Source organism: Bufo bufo, chromosome 3 (assembly GCF_905171765.1).
Source record: "Bufo bufo chromosome 3, aBufBuf1.1, whole genome shotgun sequence".
NCBI classification, from domain to species: domain Eukaryota; kingdom Metazoa; phylum Chordata; class Amphibia; order Anura; family Bufonidae; genus Bufo; species Bufo bufo.
In genome coordinates, this window is record NC_053391.1 from 1,710,731 (window position 1) to 1,724,432 (window position 13,702).

Sequence of the window (13,702 nt, forward strand, 5' to 3'; positions counted from 1 at the left end):
CGCCGCCATGACCGGAAGTGACGCACAGCCGGCGGCGGCATCACTTCCGGTCTTTCGGTTGATGTCGTTTTTTCTTTTCTTAAAGCAAACTAATTCTTGCCAGCCGGGGGTTCGTTCCCACAGGAGGGGTGGGCGATGTAAAGGCAGTTAAGATGTATATCTTTACCACACTAATGTTTAAAGACCTACAGCTGTTACTCTGACTCCTGGGGGAGAGCTGGTGGCTGGGCCCCTCCCCTGGGCGGAGCTGTTCCCTTCTTAAAGAGGACCTTTCACCAGAAGAAAGTATCTAAACTGACTATACAGACGTGTAGAGCGGCGCCCAGGGATCTCCCTGCACTTACTGTTATCCCCGGGCGCCGCTCCGTTCTCTGGTTATAGCCTCCGGTATGTTCGTAGTTAGGCTCCACCCAGGGGAACCTGCCGGCGTCTCATTCTCCTATGCTGTAGCGCTGGCCAATCGCAGCGCTCAGCTCATAGCCAGGCTATGAGCTGAGCGCTGCGATTGGCCAGCGCTACAGCATGGGAGAATGAGAAGCCTGGAGGTTCCCCAGGGTGGAGCCTAACTATGAAGATACTGGAGGCTATAACCGGAGAACGGAGCGGCGCCCGGGGATAACAGTAAGTGCAGGGAGATCCCTGGGTGCCGCTCTACATGTCTGTATAGTCAGTTTAGATACCTTCTTCTGGTGAAAGGTCCTCTTTAAGCTCCCTGACAGCTTCAGTCTGTCTCTGGCTGTGCTGCTTTAACAAGCTCCAGAGTCTCCTGCGTTCAGTGAGAGTTATTTTTCTATCATCTGAATCCCATTCAGCTTCTATCATTTCATAGTGCTTGACTTTTCTCCTCTGGTTCGTGCCGCTAATTAATGTTATTCTCCCTTAGTTTTTTAGGGATGTTTTAATTTTCTTCTTTCGTTTCAGCTATGGCTTCTCCTAGAGAGTCAGACCAGCAACACGCCTCTAGACAATAGTTGCCCCTATTCCAGGTGCGACAGTTGCCGTTCTGGCACTGCCACAGAACCTACTATGCAGGACATGTACCAGTGGGCTAAGACGTACGTGGACGACTCCATTAAGGGGGGTCGTACGCCTTCTAAATGAGAGGTTACCGGTTCCCTCTCAGACTCCGATGGAGGTTGTCGCCCCCACTAACAGACCTATGCCCCTTTCTGTGGGGTCATCTTCCTCGGATGAGGAGGAATCAACTTCATGTTTCTTTCCACCCGAAAAGACACAGAAGCTACTAAAGTCCATCAGGTCGGGGAACCATGATGTTGACATAGGGGAGTCTTCCGATCCCGCCTGCCGGACTCAGCGAATCTTTAAGGCAGATGAGACCCTTCTTTCTGTGATGCGCACAGAATGGAAAAAGCCGGAAAAAGGTCCAGTCCTTACCCAGAAATTTAAGTTAATGTTTCCGATGGCTAAACCCTTAGTGGAATCATGGGGTTCCATCCCTAAGGTGGACATGGCGATAGCCAAATTGTCCAGGCGCACTCTGGTTCCTGCAGACGATGGGTCTAGTCTGCAGGACCCTCTAGATAGGAGGGCAAAATGCACCCTAAAAAGGGGCTACTCGGCGGCCGCAGCCTCAGCCTCAACATCCATTGCAGCCACAGAGGTCTCTTCTTTCCTTAGATCTAGGCTGAACTAGATCCAGACGGATGTCGACCAGAGTGTCTCCCGAGACGACATCCTCACTGCCTTCAAATCCGTCAATCTGGCCATGGATTTCCTGTGGGACATATCCCAGCTACAGCTGAAATTGGCAGCCAAAACAATGGCTCTAGTGTCTGCTGCTAGGAGACCTCTGTGGCTAAAGCCCTGGAATGCGGACAACGCATCCAAGTATAACCTCTGTGGGCTTCCCTTCGAACCGAACCGTTTATTCGGTTCAGAATTAGACACCATCATGGAGGGTCTCTCGGATAAAAAGGGAAAAAGTCTCCCCCAACAGCCCATTCGGGGCAGGGGTGGACAAGCTCGCGGGGGCCGATCCAGGCAGCAGGCTAGACGTAGAGACTGGGGGGGGCCGTCTAGAAAGTTCTCTAGACGCTCCCGTAAACCCACCAGGGAGGCAAAACCCTCATGATTATGGGCCTCTCAGAGGCTCTTGGATAAACCCTGCTACCCCTGTCGTTACGCCTCTAGATTTTCCCGTACCCCTCCATCACCTCCCTGTAGGGGGGCGTCTTTCTTTTTTCAAACACGTATGGGCCCAGGAAATCTCAGATCCCTGGGTCCAAAGCATAGTAGCTACGGGCTATCTAATAGACCTTGTTTCTCTCCCCCCAGAAAGATTCATTGCCACGCGCAGTTTTTTGCCAGCCAGACAAAGGATCCTAGAGTCCTATATCCAGGACTACATTTCCAAGGAAGCCCTGGAGGAGGTACTGGCAGAGGAGAGGGGTCTAGGGATTTATTCTCCAGTATTCCTGGTACCCAAAAAGACAGGAGATCTCCGGATGATCATAGATTTGAGATTCCTCAATCGTTTCGTAAGGAGAACCAGGTTCCGCATGGAAACCATAAGGTCAGTCAGCCACCTCCTCAGCCCTTGGGACGTGATGGCTACTCTGGACCTCAAGGATGCTTACCTCCACATCCCGATCCATCCTTCCTCCCGAAAATTTCTCAGAATCGCGGTCCAGATTTCAGGAGTGCGCAGGCATTTTCAATTTGCCGCCCTCCCCTTCGGAATCTCATCTGCCCCCCTTATCTATACCAAAGTGGTAGTATCGGTGGTAGCAGCTCTGAGACTCCAGGGTCTGACCATTGTTCCTTACCTGGATGATTGGCTTCTTTTAGCCTCTTCGGTCCCCTTACTTTCCCATCATCTTCATGTCGCAATTTCCTTTCTGCTCCGCCTAGGCTGGATCATCAACTGGCAGAAGTCGAACGTGAGCCCTTCAACTTCTATCCATTATCTAGGATTCGTAGTCGACTCTCTGGAGATGTCCCTCCAGTTGACGCCAGAAAGAAGATCGCGGATTCAGGACCTGGGAAGGTTCCTTTACGTACCACGACGAGTCTCCATGCGGATCCTCATGAAGATGTTGGGGCTCATGTCAGCGGCTGCGGATGCAGTCCCTTGGGCTTTATGGCACCTCCGACCTCTTCAGTCGCAGGTCTTAAACAAATGGAACGGCAGCCCTGCGGGGCTAGATTCCCTGTGCTCCCTATCCAACCAAACCCGGAATTCCCTCAGATAGTGGTTCCATCTACCAGCAGGGAAGTCTATGACCCAACCAGTTTGGCTCATATTGACTACGGACGCGTCCCTTGTAGGCTGGGGCGCCCACTTAGACGGATCCCCAGTTTGGGGATCTTGGTCTCCTCAGGAGCGGCATCTTTCCTCAAATCTCCGCGAGATGCGTGCTATCCGGCTAGCCCTCCTTCACTTCGCCCCTCAGATTCGGGGCAAAGCAGTGAAAGTCCAGTCAGACAACATGACTGCCGTGCTTTACATAAACAAGCAAGGAGGCACAAGATCTTTACCCCTTCTTTCAGAAGTTGGGGTAATTCTGCGGTGGGCAGAGCTGAACCTATCCCATCTATCTGCTACTCATATCCGAGGCTCCCTCAACATCATTGCGTACCGCCTAAGTCGCGGCCTACCGACCATGGAGTGGTCACTGCATCCGGAGATCTTCAAGCAGCTAGTCCTCAGATGGGGTATGCCAGAGGTGGATCTCATGGCAACCAGGTTCAACGCCAAGGTACAGAGGTTCTGTTTCCTATACAGGGAGGACAACCCCCTGGCGATAGATGCTCTGACAATACCGTGGAGGTTCAGGCTGGCTTACATCTTCCCTCCTTTTTCCATGATTCTGAGGGTATTGATGAAAATCCGTCAGGATCAGGCCTCGGTAATAGCCATCATACCATTCTTGCCCAGGAGATCCTGGTTTACCCAGCTCATTCAGATGAGTCGGGGACAATATTGGAGACTCCCCCCGGAGCAGACCCTGGTGTCGTGGGACACTCATCTCTGCCCAGATTCAACCTGACAGTCTGGAGGTTGATCAGTCCCTTCCCAGAATGGATGGGCTCTCTGAGTCGGTCTTGAGGACTTTATCGCATTCCAGAGCAGAGTCTACCAAGAAGGCCTACTCTCGGATCATGAGGATCTTCACCTCCTGGTGTAGCTCCAACCAGGTGGCGTCTGCAGATCCGCCCCTCTCAGCGATCTTACAATTCCTCCAGGATGGGTTAGACAGAGGTCTCTCCCCATCTACCCTGAAGGTCCAAAGTTTTTGCCATCTCGGCCTGTCTCAACAGGCCATATTCTCGAGACCCGCTCATCAAACGCTTCCTTAAGGGAGCGGAAAGATTGAAGCCTACAATACTGAAACCCGTTCCCCAATGGGACTTGTCAGTAGTTCTCAGGGGGTTAGCATCTCCCCCCTTTGAACCCTTGGAGGAGGCAAGCTTTAAATTTCTAACACTCAAGGTGGTCTTTCTTCTGGCCATAACCTCAGCTAAAAGAATTTCGGAGCTGCAAGCTTTCTCCGCTTTACACCCATACACCATTTTCTTACAGGACAGGGTCCTTCTAAAATTTCTACCTTATTTTAGACCTAAAGTTCCAACCTTTCAAAATATCAATCAGGTAATCTCTCTACCTGTATTATTCTCCGCCTCCTCCTCTGATGTTCCAGTCCGACATCCACTGTATATATCGAGATGCCTCCGGATCTATGTGGATAGATCCAGAGAATTCAGGATAGATGAGAACCTCTTCATCCTGTTTACCGGTAAGTCTAAAGGCTGTAAGGCGTCTAAAACTACTATTAGTCGCTGGGTCAAGAAAGCCATTAGGGAAGCTTTCACCTCCCAATCCTTAGATCCTCCGGAGTTTGTAATGGCCCATTCTACTAGGGCCGTAGCTACCTCTGTCGCGGAGAGAAGTCTTCTCCCCCTAGAGTTGATCTGTAAGGCAGCTTCCTGGAGCTCTGAATCAACTTTCATCTCTCATTATAGAATAGATGCTAAGGTAGCAGAGTTTTCGGCCTTTGGGCAGACAGTTCTTACTTCTGCCGAGCATGAGGACCCTCCCTAGGGGATTCTTCTTGCTATCTCCCCATCTGTGCTGCTGGTGGGACGTAAGGGAATCGTTAATTTCTAACGATAATTTGTTTTCCCTTAGTCCTAACAGCAGCACACAAATTTTCCCGTCCTAAGTACTTTCTTGTTATAGACACGGTGGGCTGGGGGGCGAACCCCTCCCTTTAAGGGAGCTGGAGTTCTTCTATTGGTTATTCTTTGGGCTCATTAAAAATTCTGCCAGTCCTATCAGTCCACGGGGCGCAGTTAACCCCACCTGTGCTGCTGTTAGGACTAAGGGAAAACAAATTATCGTTAGAAATTAATGATTTTTAGCAGTAGCTTTAGTCACTAAAAGTTACTCCGTGTGCATTCCTTTTTCGTATTTCCATTCCACAAAAAAATCGAACATGTCCTATTATTGTCTGCATTACGGATAAGGATAGTACTGTTCTATGAAGGGCCAGCTGTTCCGTTCCGCAAAATATGGAATGCACACGGATATCATCCGTATTCTTTCCAGATCAGTTTTTTTGTGGACCACGAAATGCATACGGTCGTGTGCATGAGGCCTAAGGGTACTTTCACACTTGCGGCAGAGGATTCTGGCAGGCAGTTCTGTCGCAATCGGGACGCAAACGGATGTCATTTGTCAGACGGATCCGGAATTATCTGACAAATGCATTGAAATACTGGATCCATCTCGCCGGTGTCATCCAGAAAAACGGATCAGTATTTATTTTTTTCACAGATTTAATGGTCTGCGCATACGCGGACCGGAAGATCGGATCCGTCAATGCGGCACTAATACATTAAAATGGAAATTAATGCTGAATCCGGTGTTCAGGATTTTTGGCCGGAGAGAAAAATACAGCATGCTGCGGAATTATCTCCGTCCAAAAACCGTAGGAGGGACTGAACTGATGCATCCTGAACGGATTGCTCTCCATTCAGAATGCATTAGGATAAAACTGATCAGTTATTTTCCGGTATTGAGCCCCGAGGACGGAACTCAGTGCCGGAAAAGAATAACGCTAGTGTGAAAGTACCCTCAGTCATATACTCACCATATGTCAGGTAGCAGAGAACAATCGCAGGAAGCCTATAAGAGAAGAGACAAGTGGAGTGTGAGAACCTGAAGAGAAGAGACAAGTGGAGTGTGAGAACCTGAAGAGAAGATACAAGTGGAGTGTGAGAACCTGAAGAGGAGAGACAAGTGGAGTCGGAGAACCTGAAGAGGAGAGACAAGTAGAGTGTGAGAGCCTGAAGAGGAGAGACGAGTGGAGTGTGAGAACCTGAAGAGGAGAGACGAGTGGAGTGTGAGAACCTGAAGAGAAGAGACAAGTGGAGTGTGAGAACCTGAAGAGGAGAGACAAGTGGAGTGGGAGAACCTGAAGAGAAGAGACAAGTGGAGTGTGAGAACCTGAAGAGAAGATACAAGTGGAGTGTGAGAACCTGAAGAGGAGAGACAAGTGGAGTGGGAGAACCTGAAGAGGAGAGACAAGTAGAGTGTGAGAGCCTGAAGAGGAGAGACGAGTGGAGTGTGAGAGCCTGAAGAGGAGAGACGAGTGGAGTGTGAGAACCTGAAGAGAAGAGACAAGTGGAGTGGGAGAACCTGAAGAGGAGAGACAAGTGGAGTGGGAGAACCTGAAGAGGAGAGACAAGTAGAGTGTGAGAGCCTGAAGAGGAGAGACAAGTGGAGTGTGAGAACCTGAAGAGGAGACCTTATCTGATGTCTGCTCTGTGTCCTCTAAATGTCAGGTACTTTCCTAAAGCCTCCTGACCCTGAGCGCCTCTTATCAATCCCTCACTGAACATGATGATTAACACTGTAATAGGCAGGACTTCATATAATGGTGAGACCCAGTATACAGGAGAGGAGAAGTGGTACTGTGCAGTGTATATATATATACAGAATAAGAGCAGATACTGAGGATTACACCCAGTATACAGGACAGCACAAGTGGTACTGTGCAGTGTGTGTGTGTGTGTATATATATATATATATATATATATATATATATACAGAATAAGAGCAGATACTGAGGATTACACCCAGTATACAGGACAGGAGAAGTGGTACTGTGCAGTGTATATATATATATATACAGAATAAGAGCAGACACTGAGAATAAAGAGAAGCTTGAGGAAGGCTCTTGTGAGCCGAAACGTCGCAAGTTTGCCATACTATGGGTGATTAAACACTTTATTTCACCATTTTTCTGGAGTGCAGTCCTACTTTCTTCGTCTCTACAATATTGGGTATAGCCGTTACCCTGCGCTGGACCTTGCACCCAAACCTTGGTTGGTGCTCCCGCTGGATATTTTCCTTTTTTTATATATATATATTGTAACGGCCCGTTTCAGCAGACAAGGGGTTAAAATCCGTTTAGGCGATGTGCCCCTTTCTGAGAGACAGGCACAGCTACTGCAGAACATCCACTCCCGAACTGGATACAAAGTAGCACTCCAAACTGGAACCTCACGAATAGCTGCTAGCAGACGAACAGGAATCAGCTTACACTTCTGGCAATCGGTCCTCTAACAGCATACAGTGAATCCCCCCAATAACGAGACAAGGCTCCGTTTTGAGGGTCAAGCAGTGGTCTGACTGTACTTCACGTACAGCCTCTTTTATTCATAAACCACAAACATAGTACTGCCCACAGGGGTTTGAAATACAACCAATCAGTAATTTACAACACATACAATGATACAACAGCAACCAATCGTTCACGCCCCCAGAGGACCAGAATGAAGACTGACATAGGACAACATATCCCCACAATGCATCATGGTCTCCTCCTCTCTGTCCAGACAACCTGAAGAGCAATCCAATTATCTCTGAGGACAAAGGGAGATCGCCAATACACATGTGCAGACAACAGGACAGACATCACCATTTAAACACACAATGGGACAATGGCACAATAGAAACACACCCAGCATATTCCTCCCAAGCTGACAAGTTACACTTATTATAAATTGTTACAACTTTGTGAGTTTACATTGGCCATACATATAACTTACATTAATTCAAACAGTATAACGTGGGGACAAACCTATCCAAAATTCACTTGAATCGGTTCAGGGGTTTAAAAGTTAGTATATGGCCCATAATCCTGGGGCAAGAGGCCAGCAGCCAGTCCTCTCCAAAACCCAGTGGCGAGGTCGGTTTCGCCACACATCTCCCCCCCCCCAGGGAAGACTAACCAGATACCTGACCTCACGCCGGTCGGTACCTGAGTTAGTCTGGCAGCCCACCCACAACCAAACACTGGACCTGTTGACTTTAGTAGCCTGTCTCTGTCCAGTGAGTCCACCAAGGTTGTGTTGGAAGCTGGTACTCTCGGTGTCTGTGTTGCTCCCTGGCTTGGAGTGGAGGTTGCTTTGTGGGCAGGTATCAGCGGTACTCTGCCCTGGTGCCAGCTCTACCACGGAAGAAGCCTGGTTGGAGCCTGGTTGTTGGAGGGGGAGACCGACTGTCTCTACCCCCTGTGCTGTAAGTGCAGAGACCACGGTCCCATCTGCACTGTTGTGGGGCTTACTTTGTCCCCCTGGTGCGTTAAGCTGCCGCTGGGGAGAGGGGGTAATGAGCTCCTCTCCCATACATACTTCCAGCCGCTGGGGAGGGCGACCGACCGTCTCCGCTCCCAATACAGTGTCCTGCTGCTGGGGAAAGGAGACTGGGCTCTCTATTCCCTGCTGGACACTCTGCCGCTGGGGGACAGGACCGACTGTCTCTGCCCCCTGGAACTCCGCCTGCCGCTGGGGAATGGAGACTGGGCTCCCAATTCCCAAAAAATCACTCTGCTGCTGGGGGGCAGGAACAACTACCTCTGCCCCCTGTAACTCCGCCTGCCGCTGAGGAGGGAGGACGCTGCTCTCCTCTCCCTGCACTTCACACTGCCGCTGGGGAATGGAGACTGGGCTCCCAATTCCCTGCAATTCACACTGCCGCTGGGGAATGGAGACTGGGCTCCCAATTCCCAAAAAATCATGCTGCTGCTGGGGGGCAGGAACAACTACCTCTGCCCCCTGTAACTCCGCCTGCCGCTGAGGAGGGAGGACGCTGCTCTCCTCTCCCTGCACTTCACACTGCCGCTGGGGAATGGAGACTGGGCTCCCAATTCCCTGCAATTCACACTGCCGCTGGGGAATGGAGACTGGGCTCCCAATTCCCTGCAATTCACACTGCCGCTGGGGAATGGAGACTGGGTCTGTCACCTTACTGCCCTGCTGAGCCTTCTCACTGGTGTGGAACAGCTGCTGGTAGCCCTGTTCCAGCTCCATCTCCCGGGTCACCAGGTGGACCAGGTCCTGCTCAATCTCATGAGTGTCGTCCCAGTCATACCTGCTCTCCCTCCATTCCAAGAGATCATGGAACCGGGCTTGTGTAGGGCTCCCAAACTCCAGCTCTGAAAAGGTCTCCCATAACAAGCCAGGACCATCAAACTCCTCTCCCTCCGGCTTGTCATGCTCAGCTGTCCTGGGTAGGTACTGTGCCCCATACCACCAGAGCGCCTGGTAGGCATCTTCCAGCCACAGCTCTCGCCATGCTAGGAGTTCCAATTCCTTTACCCATTCCTCCCGGGGCTGCTCTCCCAGGAAGGGCATCCGCAGGGCTACTCGCTTCTGCAACCGCTGGTCTTCCGTGGGGAGTCTCTCGTCCTGCATATACTCCACAATACCCAGTACCTGGTACCAGATGCCTTTGCGGACTGCATCTCGGTCATCCATGACACCCTCATCGTACTCCACTGCTGTTTCCATTCTGGTGCTGTCAGGGTCGCTGTACTGGGACATGCGTTGCCCTCAAATTGTAATTCCAGGGAATGATGTTTCTTTGTAGCTGTCCTTCTGGCTGTAGGAACGATCCCGCTGCTTGCCACCAATGTAACGGCCCGTTTCAGCAGACAAGGGGTTAAAATCCGTTTAGGCGATGTGCCCCTTTCTGAGAGACAGGCACAGCTACTGCAGAACACCAACTCCCGAACTGGATACAAAGTAGCACTCCAAACTGGAACCTCACGAATAGCTGCTAGCAGACGAACAGGAAAAGCATACAATCCTGGCAATCGGTCTTCTAACAGCATACAGGGAATCCCCCCAATAACGAGACAAGGCTCCGTGTTGAGGGTCAAGCAGTGGTCTGACTGTACTTCACGTACAGCCTCTTTTATTCATAAACCACAAACATAGTACTGCCCACAGGGGTTTGAAATACAACCAATCAGTAATTTACAACACATACAATGATACAACAGCAACCAATCGTTCACGCCCCCAGAGGACCAGAATGAAGACTGACATAGGACAACATATCCCCACAATGCATCATGGTTTCCTCCTCTCTGTCCAGACAACCTGAAGAGCAATCCAATTATCTCTGAGGACAAAGGGAGATCGCCAATACACATGCGCAGACAACAGGACAGACATCACCATTTAAACACACAATGGGACAATGGCACAATAGAAACACACCCGCATATTCCTCCCAAGCTGACAAGTTACACTTATTATAAATTGTTACAACTTTGTGAGTTTACATTGGCCATACATATAACTTACATTAATTCAAACAGTATAACGTGGGGACAAACCTATCCAAAATTCACTTGAATCGGTTCAGGGGTTTAAAAGTTAGTATATGGCCCATAATCCTGGGGCAAGAGGCCAGCAGCCAGTCCTCTCCAAAACCCAGTGGCGAGGTCGGTTTCGCCACATATATATATATATATATATATATACACACAGAATAAGAGCAGATACTGAGGATTACACCCAGTATACAGGACAGGAGAAGTGGTACTGTGCAGTGTATATACAGTACAGACCAAAAGTTTGGACACACCTTCTCATTCAAAGAGTTTTCTTTATTTTCATGACTATGAAGGCATCAAAACTATGAATTAACACATGTGGAATTATATACATAACAAACAAGTGTGAAACAACTGAACATATGTCATATTCTAGGTTCTTCAAAGTAGCCACCTTTTGCTTTGATTACTGCTTTGCACACTCTTGGCATTCTCTTGATGAGCTTCAAGAGGTCGTCCCCTGAAATGGTCTTCACTTCACAGGTGTGCCCTGTCAGGTTTAATAAGTGGGATTTCTTGCCTTATAAATGGGGTTGGGACCATCAGTGGCGTTGAGGAGAAGTCAGGTGGATACACAGCTGATAGTCCTACTGAATAGACTGTTAGAATTGGTATTATGGCAAGAAAAAAGCAGCTAAGTAAAGAAAAACGAGTGGCCATCATTACTTTAAGAAATGAAGGTCAGTCAGTCAGCCGAAAAATTGGGAAAACTTTGAAAGTAAGGGCTATTTGACCATGAAGGAGAGTGATGGGGTGCTGCGCCAGATGACCTGGCCTCCACAGTCACCGGACCTGAACCCAATCGAGATGGTTTGGGGTGAGCTGGACCGCAGAGTGAAGGCAAAAGGGCCAACAAGTGCTAAGCATCTCTGGGAACTCCTTCAAGACTGTTGGAAGACCATTTCAGGGGACTACCTCTTGAAGATCATCAAGAGAATGCCAAGAGTGTGCAAAGCAGTAATCAAAGCAAAAGGTGGCTACTTTGAAGAACCTAGAATATGACATATTTTCAGTTGTTTCACACTTGTTTGTTATGTATATAATTCCACATGTGTTAATTCATAGTTTTGATGCCTTCATAGTCATGAAAATAAAGAAAACTCTTTGAATGAGAAGGTGCGTCCAAACTTTTGGTCTGTACTGTATATATACAGAATAAGAGCAGATACTGAGGATTACACCCAGTATACAGGACAGGAGAAGTGGTACTGTGCAGTGTGTGTGTGTGTGTGTGTGTATATATATATATATATATATATATACACACAGAATAAGAGCAGATACTGAGGATTACACCCAGTACACAGGACAGGAGAAGTGGTACTGTGCAGTGTATATATATATACAGAATAAAAGCAGATACTGAGGATTACACCCAGTACACAGGACAGGAGAAGTGGTACTGTGCAGTGTATATATATATATACAGAATAAGAGCAGATACTGAGGATTACACCCAGTTTACAGGACAGGAGAAGTGGTACTGTGCAGTGTATATATATATATACAGAATAAGAGCAGATACTGAGGATTACACCCAGTTTACAGGACAGGAGAAGTGGTACTGTGCAGTGTGTATATATACAGAATAAGAGCAGATACTGAGGATTACACCCAGTATACATACAGGTGAAGTGGTACTGTGCAGTGTATATATACAGGAGAAGTGGTACTGTGCAGTGTGTATATACAGGAGAAGTGGTACTGTGCAGTGTATATATATATATATATATATATATATATATACTGAGGATTACACCCAGTATACATACAGGTGAAGTGGTACTGTGCAGTGTATATATACAGGAGAAGTGGTACTGTGCAGTGTGTATATACAGGTGAAGTGGTACTGTGCAGTGTATATATACAGGAGAAGTGGTACTGTGCAGTGTGTATATACAGGAGAAGTGGTACTGTGCAGTGTGTATATACAGGAGAAGTGGTACTGTGCAGTTTGTATATATACAGTAGAGGAGCTTTTCTCCTTTTGCGGTTGTATGAAATATTCTGGAAATCCCCGCTTTCTCCCCGTCTCGTGTTCCTCTTCCCCTCCGCCGTCACATTCCCTCTTGTGGTATAACCTGTGAGTGCTGACATATGTGTTCAAATCTCGACTCAATGATTGTGTCTGTGTATCTGTCTGTGTATCTGTCTGTGCAGTGTACAGTCCGTGTCGCTCACCTGCTGTGCGGCTTCGGTGCTGCCACTGTGTACATTTTGCTGTGGTCGTTCTCCTCGCTGCTCCCTGCGTCTCCCAGTTATCTCTGAAAGTTCACTTCCTGTTACACCCAGAAGGAGTGTCCAAATACTGCTCCACGAGACTCCGTGTGCTGCCATACAGTGTACAAATACTGCTCCACGAGACTCTGTGTGCTGCCATACAGTGTCCAACTACTTCTCCACGAGACTCTGTGTGCTGCCATACAGTGTCCAAATACTGCTCCACGAGACTCCGTGTGCTGCCATACAGTGTCCAACTACTTCTCCACGAGACTCCGTGTGCTGCCATACAGTGTACAAATACTTCTCCACGAGACTCCGTGTGCTGCCATACAGTGTCCAAATACTTCTCCACGAGACTCCGTGTGCTGCCATACAGTGTACAAATACTTCTCCACGAGACTCCGTGTGCTGCCATACAGTGTCCAACTACTTCTCCACGAGACTCCGTGTGCTGCCATACAGTGTACAAATACTTCTCCACGAGACTCCGTGTGCTGCCATACAGTGTCCAACTACTTCTCCACGAGACTCCGTGTGCTGCCATACAGTGTCCAAATACTTCTCCACGAGACTCCGTGTGCTGCCATACAGTGTACAAATACTGCTCCACGAGACAGTGTGCTGCCATACAGTGTCCAACTACTTCTCCACGAGACTCCGTGTGCTGCCATACAGTGTCCAAATACTTCTCCACGAGACTCCGTGTGCTGCCATACAGTGTTCAAATACTTCTCCACGAGACTCCGTGTGCTGCCATACAGTGTCCAAATACTTCTCCACGAGACTCCGTGTGCTGCCATACAGTGTCCAACTACTTCTCCACGAGA

General features: G+C 48.7%; 1 protein-coding gene across 3 annotated transcripts in view; it reads right to left on the reverse strand.

Annotated features, from left to right (window-relative positions):
- The window catches only part of ICOSLG (inducible T cell costimulator ligand), a 49,170-nt gene extending 36,244 nt beyond the window's left edge, over nt 1–12,926 (reverse strand). For all 3 annotated transcript variants that reach the window (XR_005777386.1, XM_040422758.1, XM_040422757.1), the window contains exons 1-2: nt 12,834–12,926; nt 6,114–6,148 (exon numbers count right to left, since the gene is read on the reverse strand). Coding sequence is in view for 2 of the 3 variants with exons in the window: in XM_040422758.1 (XP_040278692.1) it covers nt 6,114–6,148; nt 12,834–12,868 (70 nt within the window). In the remaining variant the exon portion in view is untranslated. The remainder of the gene's footprint in view (nt 1–6,113; nt 6,149–12,833) is intronic.
- Nucleotides 12,927–13,702: the final 776 nt, after the last annotated feature.